Source organism: Chamaea fasciata, unplaced genomic scaffold (genome assembly GCF_029207755.1).
Source record: "Chamaea fasciata isolate MVZ Bird 193981 ecotype frontalis unplaced genomic scaffold, bChaFas1.0.hap1 SCAF_5, whole genome shotgun sequence".
NCBI classification, from domain to species: domain Eukaryota; kingdom Metazoa; phylum Chordata; class Aves; order Passeriformes; family Sylviidae; genus Chamaea; species Chamaea fasciata.
The window spans coordinates 22653416-22675793 of NW_027094090.1; the positions used below are offsets into that span (position 1 = coordinate 22653416).

Genomic DNA, 22378 nt, shown 5'->3' on the forward strand with positions numbered 1-22378 from the left:
CAGTATCCTTCATAGAAAAATGAGTCTTCCGGATTCATATTCCCAGCACTAGAGATATTATTTGAGTGAACGTAACAGAAAACACATTCCATAATACATGGCAGCACATCACATCAACAGAAAAAAAAAGAAATAAATTCCAAAACATAGTTGCATTGCTAGGAAAAGGAAGAGTAGATATAGCCAAGAAGACTATAAATCTTATCACTTAACTGCTTCTATGATAGTGTTTTTTTTTGCATGTACTTGAGATTAAAGTTAGACTTTGTTCAAAAAGAATTAAATAAAAATGAAGGCATGTCTCCAGGGGATTATCTGTACTGACATTAGGATGAATTCCTAAAATGGAACCTCTATGTGTGTTGCTTTGTTTGCAAATTCCAAACAAATCCTGTATGTGTGTGTGTGTGTGTGTGTGTGTGTGTGAATATCTCTGTGAAAAAACACAAATCAATTGCAACAAATAATCAATATGTCAGCGGTGTCCATATTGTGAACTCTGCAGATTTTTTCTTTCAAGTTGAATTTTGGTAGCATGGTTGAAAAAAGGGAGTAGGCTTCTCTTCAGCCCTCTGGCTGATAAGAGCTTTTTGGAAGTCCATTAGCATTTCTTGAAGCTTTCACTGGTTTTCCTCCTAATGTTTCCTTTAGAAGCTCGCATAATGCTTCTTCCTGGACATTGCAGTCTTGATTTTGAAGGTAACAAACCACTGTCTGTGCCAAGGAAGGGAGGCAGCAATATTGTTCTGTGCAATCATCCATCACTGATGTTTCAACAGGAGCTTCTGAAAGCAGTATTGAGGTCAATCATGGAAAAAGATAAACTGTCCAGTGATAAAAAACTATCCAGTGATAAAACAGATTTCTGCATTAACTCAATGAGATAAGGAAAGAAGCAGCTGGCAGATCTGTGTCTTTGTGTGTGCAGGAAAATGTAGTTCTGAGCTTGCAGTGTCTAGACACCACCCTAATTTCATGCAAATTCATTACCTACTTCAAAGGAGGCACTTAAAATCTTGGAGGGCTTGCTTTCCAAGTTGTAAGTAATTTTGCACCCCTCTTTCTGCTTGTCAAGTAAGTAACAGCTAACATCTGTCAAACAGTGTTGCATATAGGTGAAGCCTCATAAAATAAGGGTCTTGTTACCCTTGTAAAATCATGGCTCAGGCCTGCTACTTTGGCTAAGTAGAAGAGGACTATGGGAAAGTGACTCAGCTGAATTAGAGATGGAAAAACAAGTTATATAACCATTGCGTGTACACATTGTGGTATATGGTGGTTGGCTGGATTATGTTTGTTATGATTTAAAACCATGTAACAGATAAAGGCTTGGCTGCTTAAAAAGGCCTGTTTTTTTGCCATAAAGTATCTCTCCTTTGCATCTGCCTGGGGACTGTGTCACTTTGCTTCGTTTTCTCTCCGCTGTTCTTTTTTGTTTACCTGGTCCCAAACCCTGTTTTACAGTGAAAGCAATGTCTTAACTGTATAAAACTAAAACCCTCTGACTTTGGTTTGTCACAGAACACCTTAGAGTGTGGCAGCTGCCACAACTGCAAAGTCCCTGCTCACAAAGGAGCAGCATGACCTCTATGAATCTCAGATCTGTAGAGACTGTAATTAACATCAGACAGCACTAAGAGACATATAATAACTATATCTGATTACAGCAGGGTAGCAAAATGTAATATTTAGAAATCATATAAGAGAAAGATACTCAGATTACAACATGGCCAGCAGGACTGGGGCAGAAATTGTCCCTCTGCACTCAGTACTGGTGTGGCCACACCTTGAATCCTATGTTCAGTTTTGGCTTCTCACTACATAAAGGACATTGAGGTGCTGGAACAGGTCTAGAGAAGGGTAATCAAACTGGGGAGGGGGCTGGAGCACAAGCTTTATGAGGAGTGGCTCAGTGAGGTGAGGGTGTTTAGTCTGTAGAAGAAGAGGCTCAGGGGAGACCTTATTGGTCTCAACAACTCCCTGAAAAAAGGTTGTACCAGATGGAGTCATTCTCCCACATAATGAGTGATAGGATGAGAGAAACCTTTCCAATATGAATGACTCTATGGTTCAATTATTTATCTCTGCTGCAGCCTGCAGAGCTTTTAAATTATCAGCACCACGAAGCTTTCCTTTGTCCAAGCTTCTCGCAATCAGCAGACTGAGAAATGATGCAGATATGAAGTCCTCCTAAGACAGAGGACTTTGCAGACTCATTTCTTTCACATGCTGTAACTCAAGAAAGGACCTTCATCGGTTTGAGTGGCCCCCTATTTACCTAAGTGTCTTGGAGGTGTCAAGTCCGGATGTGCTCTTTACCTACACTTTGCAGTTAGCCCTAATGAAACTAATGCCTGTATATCAGTACCCTTGGTGAGTGCATGCCTGTGAATGTACCTTTCAAACGATTCCCAATGTATACATCATAAACTATTGACTGTGAACCTGTTCTTTAGAAATTTTTCTGATTCAGCAAACAAGAAAGGCAATGGATTGAGAACAGCAATAGTAATATAGCTCTGATGGTCTATCCAATTAGACATAAGCAATGAAGGACATGTAGAAATAGAATATTTCACAAGACTAAAATATAAAAAGAAAAATAAAACTAGTCACTTTCATTGTCTCTGATGGATATGTTAGTTGTGAATGGTACAACTTTTAACGGGTCATAAACGCAAGATGGAGCCCATTTAAATATTCAGTAGAGTTATGAATTTTCTTTCTTTAGAGGATTTTATGCAGTTCTTTCTTCAAAATAAACTCTCTATTTGGTAGAGTGTTTGCTTGGCTTCAGTCACAGAGTTTCCATGAGGGCATTTGGTTCCTTAAATGAAATACCTTGTCCTGATTTTGAGAAGTGAAGTAAAAAAAATCAGATGAAGAGTGGGATTAATCTCCTGGCACTTAATCCCAACTGTCTCTCTTGTTCCTTCCTTCCTTCTGTCTCTCACTTCTCCCATTCTAGGTCTTGTCTTCATTCTAGATCTTAGCCTTGTCTTCCTTTGTCATTGCCTTTTTCTGTCCCATAGTCCTAAACATGTTAATTTCTCAGACTTTCCAGGTAACTGACATGACCAAGTTAAATTTCAAAGAAGTATTTTCAGCCTAAATTCAGATGCTTCCAGTTTGAACTAAAAAAGGGCTTGCATATGAGAAGTTAGAATCACTTTTCCAAATACATCAGTTGATTTCAAAAAACATTTCCAGCTCTTCGACCTGCTTAGGCCTTTGTCTTTTGCACATACTGAAGGGTTAGCTTTACTCACTAACCTGATTCTTCCATGTTGTCATAGTCAAATATACTTTCCATGATACCTCACTGTCCCTATTCCAAAAGACAGCAGTTACATATGTCCTAGTCATGTCATAAGTATAAACAGCACGGAGTTGAAAAAAGTCCATAAAAAGTGCCGACAATTTTTTTCATAGTACATGTTAGATGTAATATCCTATACCAATACATCTGAGGTGGTCATTTTCACCTAGGCTGTAAGTATTTCACTATAGTTTGAGATGAGTTTCTAGAGTTTTTCTTACATGTCCTGTGGAAGGAATTCAGAGAGTTCACTAATATCATTTAAGGTTTCAACACTAGTCATATAGATGAAATGAGTTAAAATACATAGACTAGGAAACATCTTAATATCTTCCCTTCTTCCTATGGAGTCAGGATCAGTGAACAAAGTAATTGTACAAGACCTCAGTCAGAAGTCACTAGTCTTCCCATATATTTCTTGTCTGCTTGGAGAGTCAGTTATGTAATCACTAGTTTTGATAAATGGAAATACCAGTTTTCCACAGTCAGAGAAATAAGAATTGCTAAATAAATCAACAGAACAACCTGGCCTTAACTGAAGAAATATCAGCTTTGTGTTTTGATACACAAACTCATCAAAGCTGGGGGAAAAAAAAAAAAAAAGATTGATCAAAGCACAAAGAGAATGCATACCTGAGTTATTTGGGGAGTAAGTACAACTAAGCTCTTTCTTCCTTGCAATTAAGTATAATCATATGCATATCTGACACATACCTCACCCTCACATGCATGTAGCTAAAGGTGTGGAAGATTCTGATTTAGCAGTGTCAAAGGACATGGTTTTTTGTACAGCGAATGAAGAGAATGGTGTTATTAGCTTAGCCACTGCAGAAAAATACAGAGCAAAGAAGCAGATTGGCCTATGCCCTGGAGAAAGGTCATGGTACTTCTACATATTTATACACATACAACAATGTTGAGCTTGAAGGAAAAAAAAGAGGCCAAGGGGCTTGCTCAAAGTGAGTGAGTGGCGCAGCTTAGATTAGAACAGAAAGCTGCTAAAGGCTGGTATGCTTTGATATGCAAACCTAAATATTTCTGCAAAAGGGCAAGGGCTTACATATGAATGCAAGCAGCTGCATCTTTGAGTAACTTCTCATGGAGTGATCGGGAGTGGTTGGCAGTAACAACAATAATTTAGCACTTTCACGGAACTGTGCATATTTAAAACACTAATAAACAGTTACCTAGTACAGTGATAAAGCATAAACTCCCCTTTTCAGTAAAGCAAACAAACATACAGATAATGATTGATTTGCTGAAAGCCATGCCCAATTCAATGAGGAACAAAATTAAAACTTAAGAAATCTTAAAGATGCCTTATATACTCACTACAGCATTCTCCCAGCAAAATGTACAAACTAATATCATTCACACATTCATCTTGAGCTTCAGTGAAATGGAATATACACATTGTCTACTGTGCCTCTGTTCCCAAGTCCTTGTTTGTAAATCATACATGTCAGTAGTTAGTATGGCATACATGTATATGAAACATCATTAGCTAAGAGATAATGAAAACAGAAAACATATTTTGAAAAATTTTATATTAAATATACTGTATACTATAGGTTTCCTCCCTCCCTCCCTCCCTCCCTCCCTTCCTTCCTTCCTTCCTTCCTTCCTTCCTTCCTTCCTTCCTTCCTTCCTTCCTTCCTTCCTTCCTTCCTTCCTTCCTTCCTTCCTTCCTTCCTTCCTTCCTTCCTTCCTTCCTTCCTTCCTTCCTTCCTTCCTTCCTTCCTTCCTTCCTTCCCTCCTTCCCTCCCTCCCTCCCTCCCTCCCTCCCTCCCTCCCTCCCTCCCTCCCTCCTTCCCTCCTTCCTTCCTTCCTTCCTTCCTTCCTTCCTTCCTTCCTTCCTTCCTTCCTTCCTTCCTTCCTTCCTTCCTTCCTTCCTTCCTTCCTTCCTTCCTTCCTTCCTTCCTTCCTTCCTTCCTTCCTTCCTTCCTTCCTTCCTTCCCTCCTTCCCTCCTTCCCTCCCTCCTTCCCTCCTTCCCTCCTTCCTTCCCTCCTTCCTTCCCTCCTTCCCTCCTTCCTTCTCCCCACCCACCCTCTCTTGTTCCCTTGTTCTCTCCTTTCTTTCCTCTTTGTTGTCCTCATGAAAGTTAAAACTTCTTGCCAAAAGTTCAGTGGATCTAACCTTGCAATTGTAGCATTTTTTTCCATCTTTTCACAAGGAGTTGAAATTTGGTTCTCAGATATTATGTTCTGACCTATCTCTTGTTGGACAGAAAATTTGGAGCCAATCAAAATTATTAATTCTTTTGGAAAAATCTTCACCTGAAAATTTCCATTTTCTTTACAGTTTTGCTTTTAATTGGTGCATAAATTAGGGCAGTCTAAACCCTGGGAAACATTCCTAATTTAGAGTTTACAGTTGTTTTGAAAAAATACGCCTAATTAATCTTTCTTAAAAAAAACCTTAACGATAGTTCTGAATTATTTTCAATCTAGAGTCCTTCATATTAGATAGAGAGGCAAAACTTGTTCTATTTAGAAACCTAGCTACAGTTCTAATGGCAGAATGGCTGACAGGGCTCCATATGGGATGATGGACCTTCATCTCAAGGGTTGCAAGTACACCTGCATCTACTAAAGGATTAAGTTTTACGATGGTTGCTGCAGATACTGCAACTATATAACTTGAGAAACTACCCTCAACATATATAATAGTTATCTTACCACTCCGAAAGATTTATATGTGCCTCTTTATTCATGAACTGGAACTGTTGAAGGACACTGGAAAGCAACCAGTGCACAGACAGGACTGAAGTAAGTCGCCTCATTGGGTCAACCATTTGATAAAGGTCACGCAGCAACATTTGGATCTTGGGTGCAGAAGAAGGGAAAAGCTGAGAAGAAAGAAACTGATTTGAGACAACACAGTACAATATTTGTAGAGTGCAAAGATGTGAAAAACGATCAGAAGACAGCATATACAGCATAGGGCTGGTTATATATATTAATGCTCTTTCCTACATACTTAGAAAAGGACTGTCATGCCCAGACGTGCAAATCAGGATTACCAGTATTGATGTGGAAGTTGATCTCCTCTGCCTCTGAACTGGCCCTGAGGTTATCTCAGTTGGTCAGAGTGGGAAGCTAATAATGCCAAGGTTATAGGTTCAATTCCCTGTATTGGCCATTCACTTAAGAGTTGGACTTGATGATCCTTCTGGACCTCTTCCAACAAAGATGATTGCATGAATTCCAGATCTATTAAACTCAATGCTTCTTTAGAAAGTGTCATCGGTCTCCATCCCTAACAGTTATCCAGGAAGTCTCATAGGAATCCTGATATCATGCACCCTTTCTGGACAACAGATTCAGTTGCAGACCCTTTATTTTCTGAATAGTCACCATTTCCCTCATTAACTATGCCTATTCACAGACACTGATTCTTATTCCTCGGTCTGTGTTCTTCAAAAATTAATTCAAAGCGTGAAGAAGAAAACGTAACATATTCCACCTCCTTTCTTCTTTTTTTTCCCAGTTTTTCATCTACATCTACTCTCTGGTCATGATCTGAATATTGAATATCGAATTCTTTCTTTAGTCATTCCACTCACTCCTTCTTTACTTTGTTATCATCCTGTTTTCTTACCCCCCTCATTAGTCATCTACATTGTTTTCCTTCTTTTCCTTTCCTTCTATTTTCTGGTCTCTATTTCTGCTTTAGCTGTCCTTTGCAGTGGATGCTCAGCTCAAATACTCTGCTGTATTTTTTTTTTCTATTTTAAATTAAATTCAAATGATCCACCAAAGTAAAATCAGTGTTACCTCTATCTCGTGGCTTCCCTGCCCACTCAGCCTAATTACATGTGCTAGAGACAGCAGAGAATGGTAATGAAGAACTGTTATGAGATTTACAAAAAATATACATCCAATAAAACAAAACCCTGTTTATTTTACCAGCTCAAATTGCCCAAGACTCTTCAGCTCTTTTATGAAAGTAGTCACTGAATTTATCTCTTCCAAAGAGAAACACTGCTCATCTTCTCTGTTGTACGTTCCATCCTGTGAAGGAAAGGGCAGCAAGTTCCGGTGAAACCACGTGGAAAGCAATGTGCTTTCAAAAGACTCCAATCCCTTCACTGATCAGAAGAACAAGTTACAGCATCTCTCACCAAGCCCTAGCCTCAGCCAGCCAGCTCCTCGGTAGCTCATCCCATTTTTTAGTCTGGAATAAAGCCCTAGCTTTGTAGAAATGAACCCCTAGAAAATACTGGTCTCTGGAACATGGGCTGGGTAATCACATCACAACATGTCTGGATGTCTGCACCTTTCTACTTTATCCTGACGTAAATTTAGAACCCATGACCCTGTTTTAACCACATCTGTCCAAGAGGCAGAAGTTGCCTGGATAATCTAGTCCCTGTAAGTCTTTCAAGCAGTGGACTCAACAGAAATGCATCCTTAAAAGTTCCCAGACTGAGAGAAATATTGCTAAAAAAGATCTCAGCTTGTCAGAAATGGTTTTTGCTAATGAATCAAAATTTACGCAGATTCTATAAGTGCAAAAAAAAAAAAACCAACAAAAACCAAAAAATTGGAACTGGATCTTGCATTGAGAATAAGACACAAAGTTGTAAGAAACAAAATTTAATTCCGGTGCTCACGGATCTTCATGCATGAGTTAACCAATTCTGGATGGAATTGTGAAAATACAAATCTGTATATTAAAAAAAAAAAGAACATTTTAAAAATAGTGGGAAAATTATTTTTTGAAGCTTTAAATATATCTTTCATGCACAGTATTTTGGAAAATCACATATTTTGAGAGTAGGAATTTTACAAAAGAAAATTCAATTGTTCAATATAATTACAGTTTTACTCCCCAGAATACAATAAAAGATGGTTTTGATTTTAAAAAATCTTCATTCTATAAGTTGGCACCAACAATTTCAGAGGCATACAATTTAAAATTAAATATTTTCAAATAATAATAAGAAAAAAGTTGGAATGAACTACCTTGCTCATAGATGATCCATACATTTTTTGCAGAGCTTCTATGAAACTGGATGTTGAGGATTCATTAGATAAGAGAAATTTAAATGTATCTTCAAAAAGAAGTTCTTTGGAAATTTGGTCCTGAATAGTCAATACATTTTCAACTTGAAAGTCAAAGTATTCATGCACCTGTTGGAAAAAGTTATGAAAAATTATAAAAAATTATAGTTTTAAAAACAATTCCAGTCTTCTCATAGCAATAAATACTAACCTGGAACTTTAAAAAAAGGTAATAACCACACAAACTGACACGATTAGAAAACAACAAATGATGTGCCACATTTTCTGTCCCAACTCCATACCACAATGTTTGCTGTCCTCCAGTGGACAGACTGCAGTATTGCAGATACATGTGAAAAGCTTCTTTTTCTATATTTGATTGGAAATTTGATTAAAAATATAAAATGTCAGATTGTATGTTAAAATAACTTTTGAAAAACTCATTTGCTAAGTGTTACTACAGAACGTCTGTTACTACGGATGAAAGTATAAGTTTTACAATATATAAACACAATGAACAAATTCATGGTTATGAAATATGACTAAACCATTATTTTAGCATGAAAACAAATATAACATCATGAATAGGCTGTGCGCATACTATAATTTCCAAGTTATAAGATTCAAAGTCAATGTTGCTTTAATTATCAACAGCTATTTTCTAGAGTCATTTGTTTTTTCAGAAGAAACTACTAAATCCTATATACTTATACTATACATTTACTATAAATTTATGAATAATGGATAATGGTTGAAACTTCTACACAGGCAGGTAAACATCATGTTTCATGTTTAGTTTTTTAAGCTCTTCTGGGATAATTTTTTTCAGCCTGGTATACAATTCCTGAATTGTTACAACATATCACATTTCTTTTACTAGCTAAATAGGTCATCTCAGACTAATTAAAAAATACTGTCTTCATGGATTTTAAATTCTGCAAACTTCCTTTCATATGTGCATTTTTCCTATGTGTTTAAAGGATATTTTTTTCTGAAGAATGCAGAGATTGACTGCACTGTTATTACTAGACCCTTGAACAGAACAGATTTGAAGTGGGGATAAATTAACTAATTTTTGTTAATATTTGTATGTCATAAATATAAAGAAATATTTTACATTTTACCTAGGCATATGCATATTCATATGTATACATGAGGTAATGAGAACAGCTGGAAAGCAATACTGTTTCAGGAGAGGTTGTTCTGAGGAAGGACTGGTACAAAAACTGGCACAGGTGTCCTAGTTTTAAGGGCCTTGTGGATCATCCAGGAATAAGGCAGCACACTGGAGTCCAAGCAGGTGATGAAATGAAAAAGTACAATCCAATTTATGTAGAACTTTAATTTGTATTAAAAGCCAATTGTGGTTTTTTAACTTCCTCCATTTGTCTTCATTCTGTCAAGTTTGAAACTTAACTCCACTTTCATGCAATGCTTCTTATGGATTTTGTTTCACTGATATTCATTTGGGGTAATAGTTAGTCTTGTAACGTAAACTAAAAAGTTTGCACATTTTGATGGTCTGGTGAATTTCATCACAGGAACTCTGACTCTTAAAAACTGGTTTCTTCTACAGAAACTCTCCACAACAAGCCAAAATTAATATTAAAGTACATTTCTTAAACATTTGAGGGTACCTATCAAAGAAGGTCTTCTGCTGTGTCCTTGGTGTAATTTTTTTGAGTCAAGCAATGATTTGTGCATTTTTCTTACCTTAAGAACTACTGGGTGTATGGACATGGTGAATCCAATGTCAAAGGTTAGCATTTGAAAACACTGGCTGCATCTGAAATACAGTATAAAATAAATCAGTTTCAGTGAGGTTAGGTACTGTTGTGAAATATAGAATCATAGAATAATTTAGGTTGGAAAAGACCTTTAAGATCATTGTTTCCAACCATCAACCTAGCACTGCCAAGTCCACCATTGAAGCATGTCCCTATACACAGTAAAATTCAATACACACACAGGTCCAGAGAATACATGCAGGAAAACATACACATTTAGGTCAAGAAACAACGTGTGATACAGACTAAATAAATTTCTGAGAAGAGCCAGCAGCATTAAACATGGAAGGAGTCAGATTGTGAGGTGATGAAAATAGTGCTATATAAAAGTGTTTTTAATGATTGAAAGAGGGAAGTGAATTATGCTGAAGGAAGAAATGCCTTTGGAGGAGAGTGAATCAGGCCCTGCAAAAGCTTTGAAGGTATTTCAAAGGGAAGAGATGATGAAACACTCCAGGCTCACTGAAGCCAAAGAGCTCTGCTGCAGCTATGGGGATGTTTGGAGGCATGGCCCAGGAGTTATAAGCAAGTCTTGTGTTACACAAACAAGACAATTCATTTCATTGGTAAAAAAGAGGTTTTGGACCACTGTCAAAATAGCTTCATCATTACACTCCTCCCCTCCTTGCTACCCTCTCTACTCACAATATAAGCTTTATTCCCAACCTATGTAAGTCAAATGATCTTTACATTACTGCTACTAAAGCACCTGGTTCTCAAAACAGCTTAAACACATAAATTTAATAAATAGTAACTTATTTTGTACTTATCATAAAAATGTCAGGGATGGGACATAACATACATAAAACAAATATTAATTTTATTTAGTAAAAATATTACATAATTGAGGTTGATTTATGTGTAAGAATTATAACACTAATAGTAGTGATTAGACACAGAAATGTGATTGTTGGTGCCTAGGTGTATTTACAACATACACTTTATAAAGTGTTTTACAGTGTCTCTTGTTCAGGCTGCCTACTAGAGCCAGCTCTGAACAATCTGGGCTACTCTAGCATTAAATACTTGACATATGACAGAATGCTCACTGAAAGGAAACACAGCTTTACATATGTTAGGACTAGCTCAATTGTGAGTGATTTCTGTTCATTTGTGCTGCCTGAAACACTTCATTAGGACAGCATCTGGTCCTAAGTACTCATCATGACCTTTTCACAAACTAGAAACACTGTGGATATTGAAGAGCTGTACTCTTTAAATGCAGTGTAACCTTACTTTATAAAGAACTATGAAAGAGATGGGAAGTTTTTATTTTAAGATTCTTGTATTCTCTGCAATTTTTATTCTGTTCCAAGGAGCTATCTTGACACCAGCATTACAATGACTACTGCAAGTCACTTACTGATTGAAAGAATTTCGTCCTGAGGCAGATGATTTGCTGAAGACCTCAGTTATAAGTAGAAGTTTGCTTATAGCCTCCTTCATGTTGTTGAAGGCTTGTTGGGGAGAACTGTTTCTGAAGAATATCTCAAAAAACCTTTGCAGCTGTGAAAGAGAATACATACATTTTTGAGCATTAAGAATAAATCATTGCTTAAAATCATAAATTAAAAGGCTGATAGAAAAATTGCTTTGGAATATCACCTTCAATTCTTACTCATTTGTACAATAAAGTGCAATGAAAAGCTCCACACAGCATATTACTATAGAATTACCTTTTATTTACAAATAAGAAACAAAATCTGTATTAATGGTTTTTAACAATACTGCTCAGAATCTGAGCTTACTTTGATAAAACCTTTTGCTGTCACTGGTTTTAGGCAAACAGACTCACAAATGCTTGTATCTTCATCAATGGGTAAAAGCACACTCAAAGTCAAAGCCTTCTCTTTCCTTAACACACTGTGCCAAGGGCTATCCCACTTGACCTTGACTACAAATCCGTACCCCATGACAACAAGCTTTAAATAGAATATAGAAGAAAGAAGTAGGAAAAATTATCAACCACTGCAGCCTGTGTTTTGACTGAACTCTGCATATGCTGTGGTTTTTAGACTCATGAATCTTCCCAATCGCATATTTACTGGCCTGCACAGCACTGTCCTCAGGTGCTTTCATCGCTCAGGCAAATTCACCCCCATCATCACTTCAGACAGAGATTCAGGGAAACAATGGGAGCAGCACAGAGACCCAGTGAAGAGCGGGACATAGGCAGGTTTTGTAGTATCAGAGTCCTCGGTGCTAAGAAAGGGGCTGCCTTTGAACCATATCTCCATTAGAGTTATCATACAGCACAGAAACCAATTAGGGCCTGAACTATGTAAAACTGTTAGATAATTTAGTAGAATTATATTAGCGAAGAGACACTTTCACATAGCAAAAAATTACTATCTTCAAAAATAAAGCATGTAAAGTATATGCAGAACACATTTTGTATTAACATTAAGAAAGGAAATTTTTCTGATTACTTCTGGGAATTTCTCTACTACATTTATTTAGAAATGCCAGTATATATTTTCTATTATCACCCACTTATACATGCCCCAGTGGGGTAGCAAGATGGAAATGTGTAGGCTTCTGTAGGCAACCCTCCTGAGGACTGATATGCTTGGCACCTCTCTATCTGCCTTGGACTGCTACAGCCATGAACAAGTATCCACAGCAGATGGGTTGCCCAAGCCTGAGCTTGGTAAAAGTCTGCAAAAAAGCTTAATGTGATATTTTGGCTCCAAAGCATGATCACAGAACCACAGGGAGTTCTGGAGGTCATCTGGTCCAACGCCCCTGCTTAAGCAGGGTCATCTACAGTCAGTTGCCCAGAATTGTGTCCAGAAAGCCTTTGACTACCTCCAAGGATAAAGATTTCCACAACTTCTCCGGGCAATTTGTGCCAGTGCCTGGTCACCCTCAAAGTAAAAGTGTTTTCTGATGCTCAGAAGGAACATGCCATGTTTCAATTTATGGCCATTGCCTTCTGTTCTGTTGCTAGGCACCACTGAAAAGGGACTTTGTCTCCTTTACAGCCTCCCTTCAGCTATTACACACTTCGTTGACATCCCTCTGGCCCCTGAGAAGTTTCTCCAGGCTAAACAATCCCAGCTCTTTCAGAATTTCCTCATATAAGGAATGCTGCAGACTCTTAATCACCTTATTGTCCCCACTCTCTGGACTTTCTCCTCATCTCTCCTGTACTGGAGAGTGTAGAATTGGACAACTAGAGAGGTGTGCCACAAGGGAAGACTGCTGGCTGATGGTCAACTAAATGTCCTAGTTTCCCACAAGATGTTTTCCAGCCACTGGCCTCCAGCTTATGCTGGTGCCTGAGGCTGTTCTTTCCCAGGTTCATGACTTTGCACTTCCCCGTGCTGAATTGCATGAGGTCCTTGTCAGCCTTTATCTCCAGTCTGCTGAGGTCCTTCTGGGTGGCAGGATGATCTTCTGCTGTATCAGCCACTCCTCCCAGTTTTCTGTCATCAGTAAACTTGCTGAGTATATACTCTGCCCAACCATCCAGACATTCAACAAAGATGTTGAACAGGAATAGACCCAGTAAGGGTCTCTGCATACAATGCTAGTTCTTGGTGATGTGCTATGATTCATTCACTGTGCTGACACCAGAACTTACAGCATACTACTCTCTACTCTAGTCCACAGAATTTTCTAGACAGTTTTGGAGTCTCTCTTTGCGAGTACGAATGCTTTCAAGCACACTGGTCTGCACTGGCACAGATGAATGGCTTTCAGTTTCTTCAGGTAGCATACTGCAGTTAAACGTAATAAGCACTTTTTAATTTCCCTTTTAAAAAATACTGTAACATTGCTTACAGCCAGCCACGAGAGATACTTGAATATGCAGCTAACATTGATCCTCTGCTTTTTGCTCTCCTCAATTTCACTAACTCCATCCAAGTTGTGCTGGTAAATAACTGAAGGGTAGGAATTTGGTCTGCCTTTACTTCTACAAGTTTTACTGACTAAAAGAATTGTGACCCATGCACAGATATGTGCTGAAGGTTTATAGTGCCTGAGACTTTTTTTCATCTTTTTAGTAGAGCTATTTGAAATGTCAGTATGGAAAAAATGGCAACAATATATATGGCTGAAGTTATAAAATTAAACTTCTGACTGCAGGAAATGGTAAAGCAAAGGTTAAACATATAGCCTTAACTCTGTTCTTTGGATATTTGCATGATGCTGAAATCTTGAATTAAATCACACTGTATTTCTATACTGTAGAATGTTTGTCATATGTACTGCAGTCCCATGAGCCTACTGGGCAAAGGAGCCCTGGATACATTATTTAGAGATTGTCCATCTCCTCACATGACACTTTATTTCATCTCCAAAACAGGCTGAGGAGTCCTTGTTTCCCAAAATCTAAGATCACTAAAGCTGTGCTTCTCCCACAGAGCAGTACAAAGATCAAGAACAAGAAGCCCCACATTTTTCAAATCAGTTCTGATTCAGATTCAACTCCAAGTGAAGTTGTTCCACTTCAGTTCCTTGTTCAGGAAAAAAACAGTTGAATAAACTGTTCATGTGAAATAAAGAAAAAATTAAAATGAAGGCCCATCTGACCAAGGTGGTTCTTCAGCTGAATTTTGCAATTATTTCCATCACCTCTGCCAGATTCTGCACATAACTTACAACCCTACTACTCTGGCTTGCACCATTTCTCTAACTTCCTAAATCTCCAGTGGGTACTGAAGGACTAAGTGAGAAGATGTGCTATTGTGCTGCACAGGCAACATAAGGAGTTGAAAAGTTTTATAAGGAGAGAAGGGGATTACTGGAATGAACAGCAAGACCATCATTAGCTCATTTCCTCCCTCACCATCAATCAGTTCCCAAGCACTTTAATGCAAAGGATACATAATGCATACATTTCTAGTAACAATTGATGAAGACAGGCCGGCTTGCCCTACTGGTACTCAGAGCATACTGTTGGCTGTAATAGTCAACTGTTGCCACCAGAACAGGCATTAAATAAAACTGGCATCTCCAAGAAACTGCATTTTAGTTACAGCTCTCCTTAGCCAGCCTAGGAAAGAAACATTGCACAACAGGCTCTCATTAAAGGATATCAGGTTTTACACCAATGTTTATTCTAAGCCAATGACTGAAAATAAATATTTAGTCAGGCTGGTTCAGGACCATCAGAGATGAGATGAATACTTCAGGTTAAATTCCAATTTATTAAAAGATTCTATTTAAACAAGTTCAGGTTAGGTTTCACTCCAACAGATTCCACAGGCTTTAGAGCAACAAATAAGAAAAATTTAAAGTGTATGGATTAAAGGCAGTGACATGTGAAATCTGCAGCAATCTCATGTCCTTCTGAGTGAATAAAAGTATATAAACATATACTGTGTTCAACTGCAAAATACAAAAGAGCTGAAGACCACCACTGATGCTAATCCTCTCACTTTCAGAGGAGACAGACTGCCTGTCCAGCAAAATGCACCCTCACCATTGATAGAGTGTGATTAAGAGAAGTGTCGAACAATTTAAAGAGGATAGAGCAGGAAATACTGCTGGCAATTACAGGAACCTATTCTTGGAGAAAGCTGACCTCTGGCTGGCTAATTTTTAAGCAGAGAAATAGGTTTGAAATTTTAGTAGACTGTAAGACTAAATGCAGACATGCACATTTATTTTATACAATGACACCATTATATATAGAATTGCAAGACTTCTCAGAAGCTTGAAGGTGTTCATCCAAATGCAGGACTCATACACTTGGACGTATGTTCCACATATTTACGTAATGCCTTACAGAAGTGTGCAAATGCACTCAAATTACATGGATCAAGTATACATTTTCTGGAAAGGCAGAATGAACTAGAAATACTCTTTAGATTAATTTAAACTCATTGACCTTTCACTGCTCAATAACTTACTCTTGCTTTAGGAAAAGTCATTGAAAAAAAAAAGGCCAACTCAATTTTAATTTTATGATGCTTTTTTAAAACCCATTTTGACATCCAGTTTTTAAAATCTGCAGTCATTAAAATTAGCCTTATAATCTCAACGACATAGATCCCTCTGGCTTCTCAAAAATACACTGAATCATCAGGAAAAGGTCTGACACATTGAAAAAATGCAATTTAATTGACACAGGAATTCTGATTTTCAGGCTTCATGCAAAGAGTCATGGAGTCTGAAGAAGAGTGGACGAGTGTGACACTCACTGGGCTGAATGTTATGATTGCTGTAGTAATTCCCTCAAGAAGATTTTCCTCGGGCACCTTTTTTGTAAATTAATTTCTCAGGAGAGCTGCTGGGGCAGCCTGGGGCAGTTACCTAGATGGTCAGCTGAGGATTGCCCTGAGAAAGGGTATAAAACCAAACTGTAGTGATCGTTCTAAGACTGCCTTCTAGCTCAATCCTAAACAATCTTGCCTCCTGATGAAACAAACAAAAAAGATTTTCCTAAACTAACACAGGGAATGGCCATAAATGCAAACTTAGAACACCTTCTTTTACTGACTGCACTGATTAGTTCTCTGTTGATTGTAACAAGTGTTCAGAGACACATGAAGACAATTCATTCAGGTGCCATTATTGTAGAGGAATCCCAATCCAGAAGACTAAACGGCTTATGTCTATGTACAAGTTAAATGTCTAGGTTCCCTTTACACCTCACTGCAGAACACAGATGCTTGAAAAACATAATTTATGCCATCGTAAGGCAGATGTCTCAAAACAGTAAACATTAATTGCAATCTAAAATTGTTTGGTTCCCCTGGGGAATCCAAGTGAGACACTGAAGACAGATAGGAGATCTACCACTGCAGTGCGCATACAGCCTGCCCACGGACACCACCTGTGTGCCTGGAATATGCAGAACTTTCTGGGATGATGTTTGACCAAACTTACCATGATAAAGAGGAATGTGACCATCAGCAAGGTTAAACAGTAACAAGGAAATTAGAAAGTGACTTTTGAAACAGAGCAGTAGTCAGCTTGGGAAATAATAGAAAAGGAGCATGAAAATTTGCAGCAGGGGAGAGACTCAGGGTGGAGAAAGCAGCAGCCAAAACCTGGTCAGACACTGGCACAAATCAGCCTGCTGGCACCATAGCTTCTGTCTAGACTTCAGGGAATACTGGGATGTAAAGATGGGCACAGGTCCTGTGTGGGTACATGTGAAATGGGCACCCACAGAGCAGGGGCCCCTACTTCTCCAAGCAGAGGTGCACAAAAGAAGGGAAGCTGCACCCCAGGAGAGCAGGACTGTGTCTGTAACCTGTGTTGCCTGTGAGATAGAGGCTGGATAAACATGGGTGAATGAGCAGATGCCACTAGAGCTTCAGAGAGTATTTACAGAAGGATGTTTAGAAATGTGCAAAGTTCAATGAAGTGTTTTAAATGTCTGGTATCATGATTTATCTCTTCTGATACTGAAATTGATAGGAGGTATATTATAATTACTGGCTGCCAGTTGATTGTATATCATCAGTTAGACACTTCTGGGTTTGGTTAAACAATGTGAACTCCTATGTTTTTTCTGTAACAGTAACCCTCCTTTGGAGGCATAGATGAGCTCTGAACCTACCTCAGAGGAAAGGAGGTAGAAGAAAAGAGACCACTACCAAGTAATTCAATGCAATTTTGAGGTTTACATTTTGGGATTTAGAACATCCTACTTTACAGTATTTGTATGAATCCATTTTGAAAGACCTTGCTTGTTCCCAGTAGTAGCCTTCAAAATGACATGGCGGACAAAGTTATCAGGATAAGCGTTGAAAGTAAGGGTTGAAAGTTGAAAGACTGAGGGGTGAAAGCATGACCTTTGGTTTCAAGAAATTACCCTTTATGAAGTAGCAAATGGAATCCTCTCCAGGTTGTTCTGCTACGTACTGGAGCTGTTGCACTCTTTCTGATCAGCTGGATCTTCAGGCTCTCCAGGTCTTACAGTAATTGCCTCTTCTTGAAAATAGCTTGAATAATTCAATAAATCTCTAATACTTTCAACATAGGCTTTATCCTCTCAGTTCAATTTTGTACATTCATTCCTCATACTGGATCAATCTTTGGTGAAATTTCTTCACCAGGTCCAAATACTTTTGGGCATAAGTAGTTGTTCATAGATATAAAAATACTGGTTTACACACAAACAATAATCTTCTTGATTATATTTATGGTAGTATCTGAATATCTAACATGTCTAAAAGTAATCCCACACAGAAGGCCAGGAAGAAAGAGACTTAGCAATAAAGCTATTTCCAACATTTTCTGCTTTATTGCTCTTATTTGCAATATTTTCTAGCATGGGTGGACCTTTCCACTGACCAGAGCATATAGAAATAGTCAAAGGCCATGTAATGGGACAAAAATGTACCCATGAACCATGTACCAATGGTTCCAGAATAAAACACAGAGAAAAAAGTTCAGTAATTTGTCATAATTTTATTGCACTAGCTTCAGGTAGATCTGCTTATTCTACTCCTTATTTATTGTTCTGATGTGCCCTTTCTCTGCAGCTCTAACATGGCACTTGATAAAAAGGGAAATCACATTAGTGTTCAACTGTTTTTTACAGTAAATTTCCCACTTCTGTATATATTTTTCATTACATAAGATTTTAAAAAAGATTATATTAAATTGTCCAGGTAAAAAAATTGTTCACAAAACCCCCCAATATCTTGCCCATTAACACTTCCATAACTTAGTTACATGGAGAAGAAAAGGTCATCTAGAAAGGTTTCTTTTCTCTAAAGTTCCTTGCTGCTAAGACTAAGTCCAAAAGCTAAAAACCACTGACCAGATTCAGCAACCACGAAATTGGGCCTTTTGACTGAGACTGAGCTGAGAATGGTTTCCCAACTCAGCCCTGACTTCTTAGAGGGATAGTAAAGGAAATTTACCAACAGTATTTCCCAGGTTGCTGTGAGAACAAAAAGCGTATCAGCTTGACTAAGGGAAGCTGGATTTCAAAAAAAGGAAAGATGAGAAGAATCAAGATAATAGGAGGCAGGTCTAGGAAAGCTGGAAGCCACAGAAAGGCATGCTTAAAGAGCTGACTGGATTGAACAGCCAAAGCAAGAGGATATGTGAACTAGAAAAATACCAGAGTGCTAAGGGCCAGGATTATAGTGTAAAAACTTATGACATATCCACATGTTGTAGAGGACAATCAGTCTCAAGCTCTTACATAGCTAAATAGGGATGTTCAGAATGAGAAAATCAGAAAGAGAACTGGAGAAAGAATATTATTTGTGCACTGCCTGACAAGTTGAAGAAGACAAATGACAGATGAAGAAGACAAAGAAGGAAGGATTTCTTATTCTTTAAGACAAGAATTGAGAATACAAAATCAAGTCATATTTGACTTTGCTAAAGTTTTAAAGCAAATACTCTTTTTCAACCAACACATAAATAGTCTGTACAGTATCATTGTTTAAAGACTTTGCTAAGACCAAAAGCATTCATGAATTTAAAAATCTAGTAGAGGATTGCACGTGTAAAAGCCCACTGGACCATATTAAACATCGTCATATATTCCACTTCCAGTTTTGTGTTTCTAACCCCACAGGTTACCAGAAATAGATATAGTCTGCCTAGGGACCACTACCACTTTATGTCTGTCCTGTTACATGGTTTCATGATGCTCTCTTGACTGCCACAAATGGAGTTTCAGACTAAGCATGTCTTTGATCTCCCCCAGTCCAGAAAGACTTCCATTTCTTATATCAGTGAAAAGAGAAATTATACATACCATTAGGAAGGAAAACAGAGATGACATTTATATTATGCTCAGTCTTCCAGAAAGAACAGCATTACAGCATTCCAACAGAACCCAATGAAGAAATTTAATTTTAGTCCCACATAACCCTGCAACCTAATTGATTTAGAATTCATGGCAATTTTTCTTGTGTGTTTGCTCCTGTAAGTGACAGGGCAACGATATGAAATTAAAACAGAAAACAAACAAATAAACATAAAACAAAGGGAAAAAAATCCCAAGCCTTTCCGCTGTTTGCAAGCATGTTGCTCTTTGTATGTATGTTTGCATTCTTTCTCACTTTAAATACGCGTGGCTAATACTTCAAGTAGTACCAAAGCTGGCCACTTGAGGGCAATACTGTAACTTAATTTCCACCACTCTCGTCTCGCCGCCAGAACGGCACGTCAGATTAAAAGATGGATTTCCTGTAAAGGTGAGGGTCCAGTTTTATTTGTATGTATGTTAAGTAGGGGGGGAAAAAAATCTTTATTTGGAAACAAGTTTCCAAATGTTTAATACACAAAAAGAGTTTAGGTGACAGTTACAGTGACTCACACCACAGCAAGCTTAACAGCAAACTGCTTTAATAAATTATACTTACTGCACTTCACAACTGGAAAATTACTTAAGAACAGAGTTTCATCTGAGCGCATCAAGGGTTGTGCAAGAACACCAGTCAAGGAATTCAAGTCCAGGAGACGCCTGTCTATTTTGGATGAGCAAAAGGATGATGAGCCATAGCACGGGCCATGGGAAGTTGCTGACAGCACAGAAGAGCCTTCCCTGATGACGTAGGATGTGGTACTTCTGTCTACAAAAGTGCATCCCTTCATAAAGCACTGGGATCAGGTTGGGAAAGGTTAACGGCAGGGCAAAGGAAGCATTTCACAGTGTGTTAAGCCTTGAAATAATTAATAATAAATTACTGGTTTGCACACTGGCTTCTATAAAAGAGATAATTATTCAGGGCTCAGCATTCTTCTCAATACACATACATAATGTCAATTAACACAAAAGGAATTATTGCATACATTGACAGAGACCCCTTAATTGGTACAATATGCAAAATACAAAGCTTCTATTTTATTAATAATTTTTCAACACGCAGATGGTCTAAATAAGCAGTTTCCAACTCTCCTCGAAGTAGGGCTATTACACAAGGCTCATATCTAAACATCTGTGTGGCAGAAAGCCATTCTCTCCCCTGCATCTCTTGCATCTTCCCATGCTGGGCCCAAATCTGGGGTCACACTTTTGTTACCCCTTGACTGCACACAAAATCCTCATGCCAGCTCAGGATTTACCTTCTTTTGCTTTCTGAAATGAAATACTAAAATATGTATAACACAGAGAAAACCTGGCAGCTGGTGAGAAAAACACACTTGAACTCTTCCTGAACTTCCATTTGACCAATGCTTATTCAAGGAATCATTCTGATGCCATGCCACTATGACTATAAAAAGAAAATATGCATTGCAAAAATAATTTACAATAGTTTACTAACAAAAAGGCAGTGGGGAATGCAGTATTATTTAATGAAATTCCTGATTTTTCTTTACACAGTTTCTCTCAAACACTGATATATAGCTACCCCATCTCCATTTTTTTAAAAAAACCCTCTTTCATATATCCCACATTACATGTTGTAATTATACTGTTATGAGAAAAAATTTCCTGACCAGAGGTCAATACACACTGAGGAGGTCTCCAAATTATGGTGTAACATTACTGAAAGCAGATAATCAAAATGATTCTCGTCTCTGCATTAAAAAAAAAAAAAAAAAAAAAAAAATCAGTCAGTTGCAGAAAAGTACTGGAAAACTTTTCCAGACTAAAGTCTCCCCTCTAGGCATGTTGGGTCCCTGATGGGTATTGTGTCAATCAGTGGAAAAACAGGTCTTGGAGATTCTGTCTGTATTGACTATTGGCAGGTTGAAGCTTCAAAACATGGCAAATTCCATCCTATACAATAGAGCTGACAGAAACTTGAAGCTTAGGAGCTTTCTGGACCAGGCTCCTTGGCTGGTACAAGCATGCATTGCTCCACTGGCTACTTCTGGACAGATGACTCTCCTGGCACTGTATGTCACACTGGCTAGTGATGGAGGGCTCCATGAAGTTTTTGAGAAACTTGACAAAATCTCTTAACAAAGGATATCAGTGGCTGAATTCCTACCTTCTCCCAAGTATTTTCTGATGGGTGACCTGTCCATTGCCTCTGCATCAAGCCCAGACCCTCCATATGATTTTCCCAGTAGTGCTTTCTAGCCACTCTATGAATTCCCAGTGTCTCCATTCTCCTGGAAGCTCCCTGCCCCCTTCTTTACAGGGCACACTGTACTGAGAGGCAGCCTTACACACCCCATTCTCCATAATTTTTTTAATTTGCATTTCAATATCTACATCACTACAAATGTGCTTTCTTTCACAAAAGGTGCCTATCTTTTGTGTATTTTTCACAATTCTGATTAGTTTGTGTGAAGCTATGGAAGGCATAACACCACAACAGCAGTAAACAGATTGGAACCACTGTAGAAGCACTGCTACTTCCATCTATCATTTTTATTGCTTCTT

General features: G+C 38.1%; 1 protein-coding gene across 5 annotated transcripts in view; it reads right to left on the reverse strand.

The window, feature by feature from the left end:
- Nucleotides 1-22378, reverse strand: part of CPED1 (cadherin like and PC-esterase domain containing 1) — a 150160-nt gene that overhangs the window by 75832 nt on the left and 51950 nt on the right. For all 5 annotated transcript variants that reach the window (XM_066183024.1, XM_066183022.1, XM_066183023.1 and 2 more), the window contains 5 exons: nt 11477-11619; nt 10040-10112; nt 8288-8455; nt 7229-7333; nt 5999-6168 (listed from right to left, as the gene is read on the reverse strand). In XM_066183024.1, coding sequence (XP_066039121.1) covers nt 5999-6168; nt 7229-7333; nt 8288-8455; nt 10040-10112; nt 11477-11619 — 659 coding nt within the window. The remainder of the gene's footprint in view (nt 1-5998; nt 6169-7228; nt 7334-8287; nt 8456-10039; nt 10113-11476; nt 11620-22378) is intronic.